General features: G+C 41.7%; 1 protein-coding gene across 3 annotated transcripts in view; it reads left to right on the top strand.

The window, feature by feature from the left end:
• The window catches only part of ldlrad3 (low density lipoprotein receptor class A domain containing 3), a 205,035-nt gene that overhangs the window by 119,308 nt on the left and 69,826 nt on the right, over positions 1-15,901 (top strand). For all 3 annotated transcript variants that reach the window (XM_062036195.1, XM_062036194.1, XM_062036193.1), the window contains exons 3-4: positions 4,656-4,781; positions 6,148-6,282. In XM_062036195.1, the coding sequence (XP_061892179.1) occupies positions 4,656-4,781; positions 6,148-6,282 (261 nt within the window). The remainder of the gene's footprint in view (positions 1-4,655; positions 4,782-6,147; positions 6,283-15,901) is intronic.

Below are 15,901 nucleotides of genomic sequence, written 5' to 3'. Positions count from 1 at the left end.
TCATATGTGGCTCTAATAATGAAACTTATTAGACTCCATGCTCCAAATCTCGTTCCACATTATTTTTCTCCTCTCCACGCCCTCCCACTTCATCCAGCTGCCTTGCTGGGCTTGGAAGACTGAGAGTTGCCTTTTGCCACGTGTGTGCTGTTGCTTCTAAACCAAGGCCCCCTCTGCCCCACTATATCCCGGTGTCTGAGGGTAGTCTTTACCACTGCAACTGCTGCAGATGGATTCCATTTCCTCCCTGCCGATAGGGTTGGAGCAGCACTTCTGACGAATGGGTCCCGGGATTCTGTGAAAGTCATTTTTAGCCTTGATTTGGCACATTTGTACTCCTCCACCACGCTTGACATCGGTAGGGAGAAGGCTCCGTTGCCATACAGGCCTACGCTGCTAAGACATCTCATCTCAGCAGTCCAAGCCATTTCCTCACTTGTGCATTCACCAGCCTCTCCAGCCGATTGGCATAGGATAGAGTGACCTCATAGATGGAAATTGACCACATGAGACGGGGCAGCAGTCCAAACTAAAGCACCACAGCTTCAGCTTCCCAGGGAGGCAGTGTTGGTAGATCACACGCAACACGCCCACTCATAATACACACTGTTATATATTACACACTCTGTTTAGCGCGAGGTATTTGGAGCTTAGTAAATCAGGCCCAAAGTGTATCATTATTATTTAAATTGACTCATGGAACACGTTTAGTGTTGTACAGTATGTGTGTCAGTGCCTATAATTACTGTATATACCAAAAGATATATAGTAGTAAGTGAGGTCTACATATTTGCTGATTTGGTGTGTGGGTTGGAATCACCCCTCTGGCCTATTCGGTTTAAAATAGCATTTATTTTCTGTGCTTCCTTGGCTCGTATTCAGGTTTTCTGATATCCACCCCTCCCATTCATGATGAAACACAGCAATAAAATAAGAAAGTCACTTTCCCTTATTCTCTTGCATATACTGTATCCGTCACTGCAAGCATGTCCATATTGTCCAACTTGAATGCTTAATGTGGTGGGTGTGAAGTTAAACAGACCTGCAAATTATTAACAAATGAAAGTTAATATGACATGTGTTTTCCCATGTCCTCTACAATGAACCTGCCTGTGGTAATTATTATTTGTTGTGAATCCAGCTCATCGCTTTGCATCCCCAAATACATGTGACGCTGAAGCTCCATCCTATTGTTTGGCTGCCTCTCCCACGCACAAATTTCTCTTCACGAGCTTGCCCTTCATATGACTTTTAAGTTAATTAGCAGCACAAACACTGGGTCAGATAAATCCTGCCAACAGCATAGGTGGTATTGAGGATGCAGATGAGACAGGAGGTGAATGAAGGATCTCACAGCAATCACTGGGTTTCTTTAGTCTGCTCTCCCAAGAAAAATCAGTCAATGGTAAATGTGTTTGGGAACTAAGATACAGTCAGTGAAAGCATGTAAAACTTGGTATCTAAAAACAGTTTGTTTTTGTCTCTCTTATGCTCAGTTTCCTCCCTTGACTCGGATAAGCATGATATACCGTGCCTAATGAGCTTTGGGTGGTTAAGGCTGTTCTGCCCAGGTAAACAAACAAACAGAGTACCTATATGCAAATATTGGACAGAAGCCCGGTTTTCTTCCTTATTCTACGGATTACTTTTTATGCTGAAGACAGGCGCTCCAAATCCCTTTGGATGCTGTCATTATCCCTCCTGCTTTGCCAAATATAATTGCCACTACTTGAAATAACTAAAACTCTTGTCCACTTCATTGTTGTTTACTGAAATATTTTCCCCCTGCATTTGACATGCTACTATTTCAATATACAGTATGAAACATCTACTCCCTTGTCATTCAGTAGTATACTGTATGTTAAAGTGAAACAGGGGGCCTGTTGGCTGACTCGGTTTAAAATGTCTACCATGCCAATTAGAAAGTGTTTTTTTTTTACTTACTTGTACTGTACTGAACTTTTAGAACTCAAAGTTAAAGTTAAACTGAGTCAACTTTCTCAGACCCAAGAAAATGTAATACATTTTGGTCATGGACAAATACCATGTTCTTTTCTTTCTTTTTTTCTTTTCTTTTTTTTTAGTTTATTTCGAACATGAACACACTTACAGTATAATACATCACACAATTTCACATAATTTCTTTTTACATCCTGTCCGAAAAGGAGTAGGAAGAAGCAAAGCTTATTTAATCCTACCCCTTTCCCACTTCAGAGTGTTTACAAATACATACGTTCATTTACTGTCTTCTTTTTGTAACACAATTACATCAGTGAATGATTAATACAGCAGTTCTTGTAATAGATAATTAAGTCAGTCATGATAAACATACTGAGATGAAGAATATCCCATTTTTAATAAGGTTGAAGGTATTTCTCATAATTATTCTTCTTTGTACTTTGTAAGCACTATTAATTTGAACAGTGAACGTTTGAAAGTTCTCACATTACAATTATTATTAATTCCTGGTATTCAGTTGTTTTCCTGTCCAGCGCCCCTAATTATGTTGCCACTGCTTCCCTGTCTGAGTGCTGGCACCCTTATCTTTTCCTGTTTGACAATCAAGACACACCTGTTCCTGGTTGCCAATTAGAATGCCGTTAATGCCGGCATTGTCCTCTGAACGAGGTTGAGTCATTGTGCTTTTAACCTCCATGCAGCATAGCTTTCCCTATGCTTAATGTGTGTATTTTGCCTTTTTGTGCACGTCCCTGTTGCACTAGTTTTGGTTATAAAACACTTTTTACTTGCACTATGCCTACCGTCTCTGCATCCCGGGGTCCAGACAAACACTAGCCCGTAACATACCAATACCAATCACAAAGCCAACTTTCTGTCAAAATCTAAATGTTATTTTGAATTTCTAATGTTACCTTTTGAGACATTGTATTACCAACCTCACGTCTCGCCCAAAGTCAGCTGGACGGATGGCATTTACAACTGACTTACATTTAATTATGCAATCACATGTCATGTGTCATTATACAGCTAAGTTTATTATCAAATGTATTAATACAAGGTGGTTTATTTCCCAATGTTTGTCCTTAAATCTATCACACTTCCATTCTCAGCCATGAAAGATCAGTTTGTCTGAGTTAGGTCAAGAGGACATCTGGCATTTATAAATCCTGACCTAAAAGATAAAACATTTTCCATCTAGTTCTCTATCTGATGTTTTGCCCTGCCATTGTTGCAGTGTTATGCTACTATATATGGCTTCCCCTGTCATACTGGCATGACAGGTCTACATTGGCTATTTAATTGGTCTCCAAAACCCAGCAGCAGTTTGATGCTTTGCAAGGGTTAATTACTGACCTCTGACATCCGTTTCACTCGCCCCAAAAGGATCTGATTTTTAATGTCAGAAGTCGGCATCTCAAAAATAAATAACTAAGTATACTTGCAGACGTCACAAGCAAATTATCCTCCTGCACATTTGAAAAGACGTGGCACTGCTAGAGTATGTCTGACAACTTGCTAACTGCTTTTACGTTAAATCAAAGATTGGCAAGTGACTGGTTGTATCTGTTCACTGTACTATTATGCTGTTTTGGGTTCATTTACCAATTGGAGCAGATCAAAATACAATTGAAATGATTTCTCAACATGAACCATACCAAAGATTGAGCAGAAGCGTGCCAAGACCACATTTTCAAGATAGCCAAGGATTGCTTCGGTTGGTCCGCATCCATGTTTGGTTACTAAGGGCTCGAATTTAACCACGGCAACTGCGACAAATGCCGCGACCGCCCTCTCATTTGCCATAATGCCCTAAAAATTTACCAAGATTTGCAGCAACAACATGCTGTGACCGCCCTTGCCTGTTTACTGCATAATGGACTAGGGATGAAATGGTCGAAAATTCCAGACGGTTTCCAGACGGTTCGTAATACCGTCTGCTTTTATAATTGCTGAAACCCTGTCATCTATTAATGCATTTTAGGCAACACGAAGTCAGGCGCATGAGCATTAGTGTCATTTGGCTTGATAACTATAGCAGACAAACAACTCCGGAAACATTCCCTCGAAGCAAAAGGAATTTAGCGTTAAATGGACTACTAGTGATCTTTAGTAGAGAAAGTCAAGAAGAAATGCCGTCCTCCATGGCCATGATCAATTCTAATGATTATGTTGATGAACACACGTATACAAGTGAATGAAGAGCATACTTGGTCAACAGCAATACATGTCACACTAAGGATAGCCGTATAAACAACGCCAACACTGTCATAAACCTGTGCCATATAGTGAAACCATACTAAACAACAATGACAAACACATTTGCCTTTGTGCCCTTGTAACTTGCCTTGGTGCCCTAAAATATGAACCCTCCTTTAAGGCAACACTTGCCTTGACCTTAAAAACTTAAAATTCGAGGCCTGGTTACTGTGTTACCACCTGACCAAATGAACTCCAACAACCAGGAGAACTAACCATCCATCCATCCATCCATTTTTCTACCGCTTGTCCCTTTCTCACTGCTTTCTAACCAGAGTTCAAATAAAACAATGCATTGAGATAGTGGTGTGGTGAAACTTTGCACCTAATTTATGTCAATCCAACCTAAATGTTTTTTTGTGATGAAATGTTACTTATCTCAATTTACAAACTAATGGACGTTTTTACTTCTTGTCCCCCCCCCCCTATTCTCTCAGCAAAAGTCAAATCAAAGTGCGGCCCAACATTCTTTGCCTGTGCGAATGGGGTCCACTGCATCATTGGACGCTTCCGATGTAATGGTTTCAGTGACTGTCCTGATGGGAGCGATGAGGAAAACTGCAGTAAGTCTCATACAACACTAGCGGGGATGGCGAACTACCACGTTACTAAAAATACTTCAGCTTGTATAGTTTAAAATTAACTGTAAATTACATATCTCACATACTGTATGTTTGTGGGGTTTCGATGCTAATCAACATTATGCTGTGTGACAAAATAAATTATTATAATAATAGATAATAATTTGGGGGCGGCATGGCTCAACCGGTAGAAACTTGATGGTTCCTGGCTCAAATCTATCTTCCACCATCCTAGTCACTGCCGTAGTGTCCTTGGGCAAGACACTTCACCCATCTTGCTCCCGGTGTCACACACACTGGTGTAAATGAACAGTAACTTAAATGTAGATAATTGGTTTCTCAATGTACAGCGCTTTGAGTCGCTACAGAAAAAGCACTGTATACTGTAAATTTACTTGAATATAAGGTTGAAAGGAGCAAATAAGTGCACCTTATTACAGGTAGCAATTAATTAAATGGTTTTCATGACAAAACATGCACGCCGTTAGAAATTAATGGTTCAGCCTGAGCCATTACATATATGAAAAGAAACAGACGGAACTGGAATCTTTGCATGTTTGATGTTTTTTTGTTTTTTTTTCAAAGTACCTGTATAGTTCAATAACAAGTTGACTTTATATGCTTAATTGTGTTTCATTGTATCCATTGAACAATATCCAATTGTATTTACAATTTGCAAAGTATGTGAACATACCGTCTAAACATCACAAAATGCCCCAAATTCAGTCAGCCATTTTGAATATTCCACTCCGAACGTCTTTAGTAATTTCTGTAGATTGACGTCACTGGAGTAACACTTCTGTACTCTGACCATAATACCAGATCAGTCATACTGGAAATATGCAAAAATTAGAGAGAGATGTACTGTCTATCATTCACAATCCTTATATAAGACATGAACACATATGTTTTTCCTTTTTTTATGCATTCTAAGTCGTAAAAAGATTAAATACATAAAATGCTCGCTAACAATGTAGTCAATGGAAGCTCTTTATTTCAAAACCCTTTAAATAACCATCCAAAACTTGCCAACAATACTCTATATACATATCGTGACTTCAACATTAACCAAATATTAACCAAAAATGTACTTAAGCAAATGTAAGGGAGTAAATGTAGCGTGTTACTACCCACCTCTGTTCACAGCAGAACAAATAACCAGAAAAGTCAATCCAAATTCTGCTACGTTTCCTTTGACGTGTTTGCAAATGTCACATCGTTATTACTCAGTGTGCTAATATAGGCCATTTTAAAGCATCTATAGCAGCGATGTCAATATGTAATTCATAAAATGACATTAATTAACCTTGCCTATTGAATGTCCCTCAATCTCTGCTCGGATTTACAGCTGGCAACCCCTTGGTGTGCTCTGAGACGCGCTTCAAGTGTCGAAATGGGCGCTGTGTAGACCGCAGCTTCTTGTGTAACGGCCAGGACAACTGTCAGGATAACAGTGATGAGGAGCTCTGCTTAAGTACAGCAGGTAAGAAAATCTCATTAATTGAATAACAAGTCTAAAAAAAATGGTCTCATATGTATATACAATGTCTATTTTACAACACAGCTTGTTTTCTCTTAAGTTTGCATAAAGTAGGTAGGTATACCAAAAGTAAGTTTATCCAGACACTTCTGGGAAATGAGGAATATACACATAGTAACATAGTTTTTGTTTCATTCTCTGAACCTTAAAGAACTTGAAACAAGCTATAAATATTGAAAATTGTACTACTAGACACAGAAGATTCAAAGGAAAGTTGAGGCTTACAATATCAATATTTTGCTCAGCTTGAATTAACAAGACAGATATTTTGGCTCTGTATGTTCCATTTTTTGTTGTTTCAGAGACACGACTTGAGTTAATGTATTATGCATTGTGTGTCAGATTGACTTCATGCAAAACATCTATGAATGTATTGCTCTTTTGAAGAGAATTATGTAGTATGTCACTACGCCGTGAAAAACAAATCTAATAATTTGCCAACATTTTTTTTTTTTTTTACCATCAATAGTGTTTGTATAGTGAGTGAGAAGCCTTTTAGCATACAACGGTATTCTTTGGCAGGCACAACTGGCAGCCTCTTGTCAATATGGCTCAAGATCAGTGGCGATGGTTCTAAGACTGCAAGGGAAGCTCAACTTCCCCTAAAATGTCATAAAAGTGGTCAAATATGTACTTCTGTGTTTAGATTTCATTGACTAATTATGCGCTGGACTGTGTTCAACATTTGTTCATAATTAGCTACTGTCGCTACAGCTGACAACTTTCTCCATTGTGGTAATGTCACTCATTTGTTGTGGTAATGTCACAGCTGCCACCTTACCGTGGTAGAGGAGTTTGCGTGTCCCAATGATCCTAGGAGCTATGTTGTCCGGGGGCTTTATGCCCCCTGGTAGGGTCTCACAAGACAAACTGGTCCTAGGTGAGGGATCAGACAAAGAGCAGCTCGAAGACCTCCATGAAGAATAAAAACAAAGGACCCAGATTTCCCTCACCCGGATGCGGGTCACCGGGGCCCACCTCTGGAGGTGGGGCCCGATGGCGAGCGCCTGGTGGCCGGACCTTCCCCCATGGGCACAGCCCGAAGAGGCATCGTGGGTTCCCCCTCCAATGGGCTCACCACCCATAGCAGGGGCCATAGAGGTCAGGTGCAATGTGAGCTGGGCGGCAGCCGAAGGCAGGGCACTTGGCGGTCCGATCCTCGGCTACAGAAGCTAGCTTTTGGGACGTGGAACGTCACCTCGCTGGGGGGGAAGGAGCCTGAGCTAGTGCGTGAGGCGGAAAAGTTCCGGCTAGATATAGTCGGACTCACTTCTACGCACAGCAAGGGCTCTGGAACCAGTTCTCTCGAGAGGGGCTGGACTCTCTTCCACTCTGGCGTTGCCAGCAGTGAGAGGTGACGGGCTGGGGTGGCAATTATTGTTGCCCCCCGGCTCAGAGCCTGCACGTTGGAGTTCAACCCAGTGGACGAGAGGGTAGCTTCCCTCCGCCTTCGGGTGGGGGGGGATGGGTCCTGACTGTGGTTTGCGCTTACGAGTGTGTTCTAACTATCGTGGGATCACACTCCTCAGCCTTCCCGGTAAGGTCTATTCAGGTGTACTGGAGAGGAGGCTACGCCGGATAGTCGAACCTCGGATTCAGGAGGAACTGTGTAGTTTTCGTCCTGGTCGTGGAACTGTGGACCAGCTCTATACTCTCGGCAGGATCTTTGAGGGTGTATGGGAGTTTGCCCAACCAGTCTACATGTGCTTTGTGGACTTGGAGAAGGCATTCGACCGTGTTCCTCGGGAAGTCCTGTGGGGAGTGCTTAGAGAGTATGGGGTATCGGACTGTCTGATTGTGGCGGTCCGCTCCCTGTATGATCAGTGTCAGAGCTTGGTCCGCATTGCCGGCAGTAAGTTGGACAAGTTTCCAGTGAGGGTTGGACTCCGCCAAGGCTGCCCTTTGTCACCGATTGTGTTCATAACTTTAAAGGACAGAATTTCTAGGCGCAGTCAAGGCGTTGAGGGGATCTGGTTTGGTGGCTGCAGGATTAGGTCTCTGCTTTTTGCAGATGATGTGGTCCTGATGGCTTCATCTGGCCAGGATATTCAGCTCTCACTGGATCGGTTCGCAGCTGAGTGTGAAGCGACTTGGATAAGAATCAGCACCTTCAAGTCCAAGACCATGGTTCTCGCCCGGAAAAGGGTGGAGTGCCATCTCCGGGTTGCGGAGGAGACCCTGCCCCAAGTGGAGGAGTTCAAGTACCTCGGAGTCTGGTTCACGAGTGAGGGAAGAGTGGATCGTGAGATCGACAGGCGAATCGGTGAGGCGTCTTCAGTAATGCGGACGCTGTATCGATCAGTTGTGGTGGAGTAGGAGCTGAGCCGGAAGGCAAAGCTCTCAATTTACCGGTCGATCTACATTCCCATCCTCACCTATGGTCATGAGCTTTGGGATATGACCGAAAGGACAAGATCACGGGTACAAGTGGCCGAAATTAGTTTCCTTTAGGGTGGCGGGGCTCTCCCTTAGAGATAGGGTGAGAAGCTCTGCCATCCGGGGGGAGCTCAAAGTAAAGTCGCTGCTCCTCCACATCGAGAGGAGCCAGATGAGGTGGTTCGGGCATCTGGTCAGGATGCCACCCGAACGCCTCCCTAGGGAGGTGTTTAGGGCACGTCCGACCGGTAGGAGGCCACGGGGAAGACCCAGGACACGTTGGGAAGACTGTCTCCCGGCTGGCCTGGGAACGCCTCGGGATCTCCCGGGAAGAGCTGGATGAAGTGGCTGGGGAGAGGGAAGTCTGGGCTCCCCTGCTTAGGCTGCTTCCCCCGCGACCCGACCTCGGATAAGCGGAACAAGATGGATGGATGCATGTCACAGTGCAATAAACAGTGTTGAAGTTGAGTGTCCATTGACTTCAGTGGGGGAGCATAGAGTGGGTTGTTCCAATGCAGCCAAACTAGACAGTCATTGGTTAAATGCTTGGCTTTGTTTGGCCCATTGGAAGCTGAGCATCTCTGGACAGTATGCAAAGTGGACTTGGACTCAGCTGGCTTTGACGCTGAGCTTCCATTTGATGATTGGATGATCTGTCTGAGGCCGAATCCCTTTTTGATTGACAGCAAAATGAGCGAATCAGCTGTCTTGGAAAATGAACCACCGCCAGAGCATTTTTAAAGTTCCACACTGTTGTTACGAGGTAATATGGACAATTCTACAATTCTAAGTTAAGTTTTCATGTAGAATCTAGCATCTGTACCGTATTTTTCGGACTATAAGTCGCAGTTTTTTTATAGTTTGGCCGGGGGTGCGACTTATACTCAGGAGCGACTTATGTGTGAAATTATTAATACATTACCGTAAAATATCAAATAATATTATTTAGCTCATTCACGTAAGAGACTAGACGTATAAGATTTCATCGGATTTAGCGATTAGGAGTGACAGATTGTTTGGTAAACGTATAGCATATTCTATATGTTATAGTTATTTGAATGACTCTTACCATAATATGTTACGTTACCATACCAGGCACGTTCTCAGTTGGTTATTTATGCGTCATATAACGTACACTTATTCAGCCTGTTGTTCACTATTCTTTAGTTATTTTAAATTGCCTTTCAAATGTCTATTCTTGGTGTTGGGTTTTATCAAATACATTTCCCCAAAAAATGAGATTTATACTCCAGTGCGACTTATATATGTTTTTTTTCCTTCTCTATTATGCATTTTCGGCCGGTGCGACTTATACTCCGGAGCAATTTATACTCCGAAAAATACGGTATGAATTTTTTTAGCTGTAATTGGAGATTGTTTTTGTGTTTCGAGAGAATCTGGAAATGAGCTTCCTCTACTTGAAAGACCAGCAGCCGCTATTGCTCAAGATCTAGTAACACTTTCAGTACCTTTCTAAGACAAGTTTAGATGCTTCCTGGAGGCTGTCTAATTCCTACCCACTGAGCTCTTCTGTTTGGAGAGAAGCCTCTAAAGAACACCTAAAGGAAATAACATTGATTGATCTGTTTTTAGTGATCACCCTAAAGCATCTTAATCAGGGGGAACCTAAATCCGACCCTAACCCAATGTGGTGCAAATCTGGCCTGCCGAATCGTTTTGTTTGGCCCACAGTAGGATGGTTTAACATATATAATACAGAGTTATACTGACCTTTTATCAAGCTGACAAAGTCATTGCTAGCATATCCATAAGGCAAACTAGTTACCTCCTACGTGAAGATCTCCACTCCCTTATATATGGCAGTATGAGACTAAACTCCTTACTCATGGTCGGTTGTACGCCTAAAATCGCTATGTTTGGCTCATGGCTCCTTGGCACCTTTTCTCTTCGGCCCTTGGAGACAAAAAAATGTGGGCACCCCTCATTTAAAGCATCCATAATAGTCATGCTCAGAAACCAGCACACACTTGAACAAGTAGGGCTGTAACCCTGTAAATTATTCTGACAACATTTACCTGACATGTGTTAATTTGTACTAATCCAACATCATAACATCTGAGTGTGACCACATTTTTTATTTTTTTACTTAACCAAGAAAAAAATCCCATTGAGATTAAAAACCTCTTTTTCAAGGGAGTCCTGGCCAAGAAGCAGCAACAAATTACACATAAAATTACCTTCACATTACACATTAAAATGACAGGATGGACATAAATTAAAGCAGTTACAGATAACTGAGGCTCCTTCAAATGCTCTGTTTAGATTGAAGAGCATTTAAGGATAACACTTCAGTCAGCTTCCAGTCTCTTTGTAACATGTTCCAAGCACAAGGAGCTGCATAGACAAAACCTTTTTTCCTTCGTTAAGTGCGAGCAAAATGGACAGAGAGCAACAGCTGATCGTTGGATCTCAGTGCATAAGAGTTCGTACTTCTCTGTGAAATCAATGCACAAATATATTCGGACAATAGTCCCAGAAGAGCCTTGTAAATAAAAGTGTACCAATGACACTGCCTCCTAGTGGACAGAGAAGGCCATCCCACCCGAGAGTACAAGTCACAGTGGTGTGTCATGGCTCAACAGTTTGTGATGAACCTCAAAGAAGCATGGTAAACACAGTCCACCATCTGAAGACAGGAATGAGTAGCATTCATATAAAAAAAATCACCGTAATCTAGCGCGGATGAAAATGTGGCAGAGACAAGGCGCGTTTTTACACCAAAAGAAAAACATCTGAAAACAAAAAACCCCATTTAAGTTTTAGTTTCTTCACCAGTGGATCAATAAAATTAAAAATGTATAGTGATAATTTTGACATATACAGTTCTTTGGAAATGGCTCCAAAATACTTTCCCAGCTTTTGTAAATGTACAATTCACCTTCTTAGATCTTACACTACCTTACTATAATTATATTATGATAGCACATACAAATATGCATGACAACACTCCTGCAGACATCACATATGGGACGGTTTAGTAAGTGTAAAAAGTTTTAGTTATACAGTAAGACTTACAAACATTGCTTGGAGTTATGAATGGAGAATCAATGTGATTAGTACCGCTATAGATGGCTAGAGGACTGAACGACGCTCCACTTCCACAAACTCATCCAAAAAATTGCTCAATAGCACAAACAATAAAACACACTTTCTTAGTGTTTTTGCTAGTTTTTTGTTTTTTTTAACTATTTTGTTATGGCCATCAGCAAATAATTATCCACAAATTAGCTGTTCCGTTTTATAAGCTGCAGGGATCAAACTGTAGGAAAAAATTGTGGTTTATCATCCGGAATTTACAGTATATAGCTATGCATAAATATTACATCTAAAAATATACTGTAAATGTGTATCTATTAAGGATGTAATTCTCTCTGTGATGCGCAATACATGGGTTACGATGCTATTATTTTTTTAATTATTTTGAACGATTTGATGTGATTCGATTCAGTGTATTAACGATTCGGTACAATTCAATGTAGTGTATAAACGATTCAATAAGATTTGATACGGTGTATAGGGGGATTCGATTCTATGGTTAACATTTGCTGATGGACACATTCTTTTTTAAACCACAAAAGAACATAAGCAGTTCTTCCTGTGCATACGTTCCTCCTTATGTTAGAGGATAAATACTTAGGACCTTGGTACCAAGCGCTCAGACTCCATCTGTCCAAGCTAAGTCTATGAGCATGAACTAAAGTTGAAGTCCAAACGATAGTCATACACACACTAGGTGTGGTGAAATTAACCTCTGCATTCGACCCATCCCCTTGTTCCACCCCCTGGGAGGTGAGGTGAGCAGTGAGCACTGATGAAAACTACTCGAATGAGAGGCCAAACATCTTTTAAAACAACTGATCAGTTGAATGCCATGTGAATAACAAAAACCTGATGAATGAGAGCACCCATAGGCACATTCATCTTCAAATATATATAAAAAACACATTCTGTAAATATGACATACTTATAGAGATTACAATTTTTAAAAACAACATATATCATGAAATATGTTAAATTAAGTAAAAATGCAAAAACTTCAAATATATTTATTTTCCATTTAGTCAAGTCAGGTCAGTGTTGTCACTGATGCCTCCTACAGGTTCTAGCCAATGCTTAGACTGGGAGGGTGGGACTTCCGGGACAAGGCTGGGAAGTGACGTGTGTTGTGGGGGTGAAAGGTAGTTTCAGTGTTGCCGGAAAAGAGAGTGAGACACACAGATTGAGCCCCTTGTACAAGAAATTAGCATTTTGTGAAATAAAGAAAGACAAATTGGGAATATGTCTGTTTCGCCATTACTTGGGATGGTACAGTATTGACTGACGGCACAGCATGGAGATCGTCCACAGTGTTGACGTTACGTATCTTGTGGGTAATTATTTGGTTGTTTTAAAGATAAACTGTCTACTCATTGCTAGACTTGCGCAACACCCGGTCCATGCATCTGTCTTTTCTTGTCTCCAGTTACATAAGTAATGCAACAAGCACGTGACTCTGTTCACTGAGAACCATGGCTCTTGTTTCCTTTTAAAGACACAAACCATCAGCTGATTTTTAGTTTGGCGCGATAACCGGTTTATGTGTCTACATTCGATTAACTTAAGAATTCACAGCTGAATCAGATCAATTGAGGAGGCTGTAACCGAACTGGCCATTTGTTGAACTGGACACATCGATTTATAGCTAGCAACCCTAGTATCTACAGTATGCTTACAGCTTCCCATTTCTTTATAGATATACTGTATACGGTGCAGGGTTTGATTGTTGAGTCTCCTCACCGTTGCTCTTCTGCATGATTAGATATTGAAAAGTTGTGTTCCATAACTTCCGTTGCATAAAATCTACACCACACATACATATATTTAAAAAAGATAATTAAATTGTTCAATTTTATAATTACTGGCTGTTTGCGCTATTGCCATTTGAATCAGTACATGTACATTTACACACTATTCTTGCCTCTATAATGAGCACAGACCTGCAGATGACAGATAAGGCATGCAATATCCGCTTGAAGCCACCTGAGCACTGGCTTTTCTTCCTCACTTTCACTCAACTACCTCTACCTCTATAAAGCTCCTCCCCCACCTTTCACATGAAATTGTTATTTTGTGTCTCCATATTTGGTGTCAATATTAGAAAAAAAATAATGGCTAGAGATCAGCTCTTCACCTAATTTCTGTAGGATCCAACGCCAGAGGTGACAATTAAATGCACTGCACCATGCTTTTTAATGCCTCTAATATTCCATCATACATTTGTTAGTTTTTCACCTATACTCCTATTCAGGGTTGCATGGAAGCCTATAACAGCTGACTATGGGCAGACTACATCCTGCACTGGTCGGCCTTTAGTTGAAGGGCGCATATAGAAAAAACAACCAATCACACACACACATTTAAACTTTGAGTCATTCATTCATTTATCATTCTGAACAATTCTCGAGTCAATCACATGGTACATATAGGTTTGTGCACATATACAGACATTAACATGTAGAGTGGCTGCACAAAGTCAACTATATGTACAATGTCATTCATTATCAGTTCCACTTTCAACATTTGTTTTCTCTTTCTATTTCAAATTGTTGGTGCTGACACATCAACCTTTAAAGAACAAGAAAATAGAGTGGGTATAATTTGGTCCCTTTAACAGACAAAAACTAAGATACAGAATTGCAAAATTCTCCGCATGAACATTATGAGTAGGAGCAGGAAAGGGTTAGATAAATAGCAAGCAATGCAGGAACGTGGAAATAAACGATGAGACAACTAGGCTGAAAAAAGTATGAATTTAGTGATACACTTGACAGAACAAAAGCAACAAGCATCTCAAGTCAAACCCCAAAGTGGAGCAGCGGAAAGAGAAATAACATTAAAACTAGTTTTGCAAATTTGTCTTAGCATTTTCCATCTGCTCAGAGTCTGTGGTATAGAGGCTGAATCCTTACTTTTGTACTGTATTAAAGACCTAGAAATCAGGTACTGCAACAAAAAGAAGACAGGCGGCAGCAGATCATGAGCATACTCCACCCAAGGGAGGTGGGAGGCCAAGGACCAAGGCTCTTCTGGGACTATTGCCTGATTATATTTCTACATTACAGTGAAGAGCCGCCTCCACGTCCTGGTTTACCTGCTCCTTGTGGCCGTTGGTGTGGGGATGATAACCAGATTGAAGGCTTCGGGTTGCTCCCTACGCCTTGCAAAAAGCCTTCCAAACTTGGGATGCGAATTAGGGTCCCCTGTTCGAAACCAGGTCCTGAAGGATAACTTATAGGCTGAAAATGTGTTTCACCAGAAGTTGTGCAGTCTTTAAAGAAGTAGGTAGTTTGGACAGGGGAATTAAGTGAGCCATCTTATAAAACTGGTCGACCACAATGAGTATGGCTGAGTTGCCTCGGGAAACCGGGACAGCGATGTGAAACGATGGTCGTAACGGAATAGGCAGAGCATGAAGGAGACCAGCTGGAGGAGGATGAGAAGCCTTGTCTTTGGCACAGATGGTGCTGGCGTTCACAAAGTCCCTGATGTCTCTTTCCATCGCCAGTGTGCGCCTCACGCCAGGATGATGCAATACTTTGGACATGTGTCTCCACTGCAGGACTTCAGATCTCAGTTCATTCGGTACAAATAGTTTGCCTGCAGGAACGTTGTCAGGCACCTTGGTCTTGAAGGCGGGATCCGACACCCATCTCTCCACCTCCCATTCGAGGGCTCCTATCACTCGAGCCACAGGTATGATGGTCTCCGGAGTGGTTTCCTCGGTGGAAGATCTGAAAACTCTGGAGAGTGCATAGGGCTTGGTGTTGCGGGAGTCAGGTATGTATGTAATAGAGAAGTTAAAGCGAAAAACAGTGACCAACGTACTGGGCGGGAGTTGAGTGTTTGATCAGTCATGATTTATACCAGGTCGTTATGATCTGTGACGACCAGGAATGGTGTGGCAGTCGCCTCCAAACAGTGTCTCCACACCTGTAGCTTAAAAACGGAGGCCATCAGCTCTCTATTCCCCAAATCATAGTTTATTTCAGCCGCTGTCTCGACAAAAACAAAATGACCCCCAATGGAGAGGAAGAGGGACGAATGACACCCGCCGCAAAAGACGAGTCACTTAATGTGGACTATTCCACTCCTGACAATAATGATAGTCTAGCCACAGGTGATGATG

The sequence above is a fragment of the Entelurus aequoreus genome, linkage group LG24 (genome assembly GCF_033978785.1).
Source record: "Entelurus aequoreus isolate RoL-2023_Sb linkage group LG24, RoL_Eaeq_v1.1, whole genome shotgun sequence".
Lineage (NCBI taxonomy): Eukaryota > Metazoa > Chordata > Actinopteri > Syngnathiformes > Syngnathidae > Entelurus > Entelurus aequoreus.
This window is presented reverse-complemented; position numbering and strand designations above follow the sequence as displayed.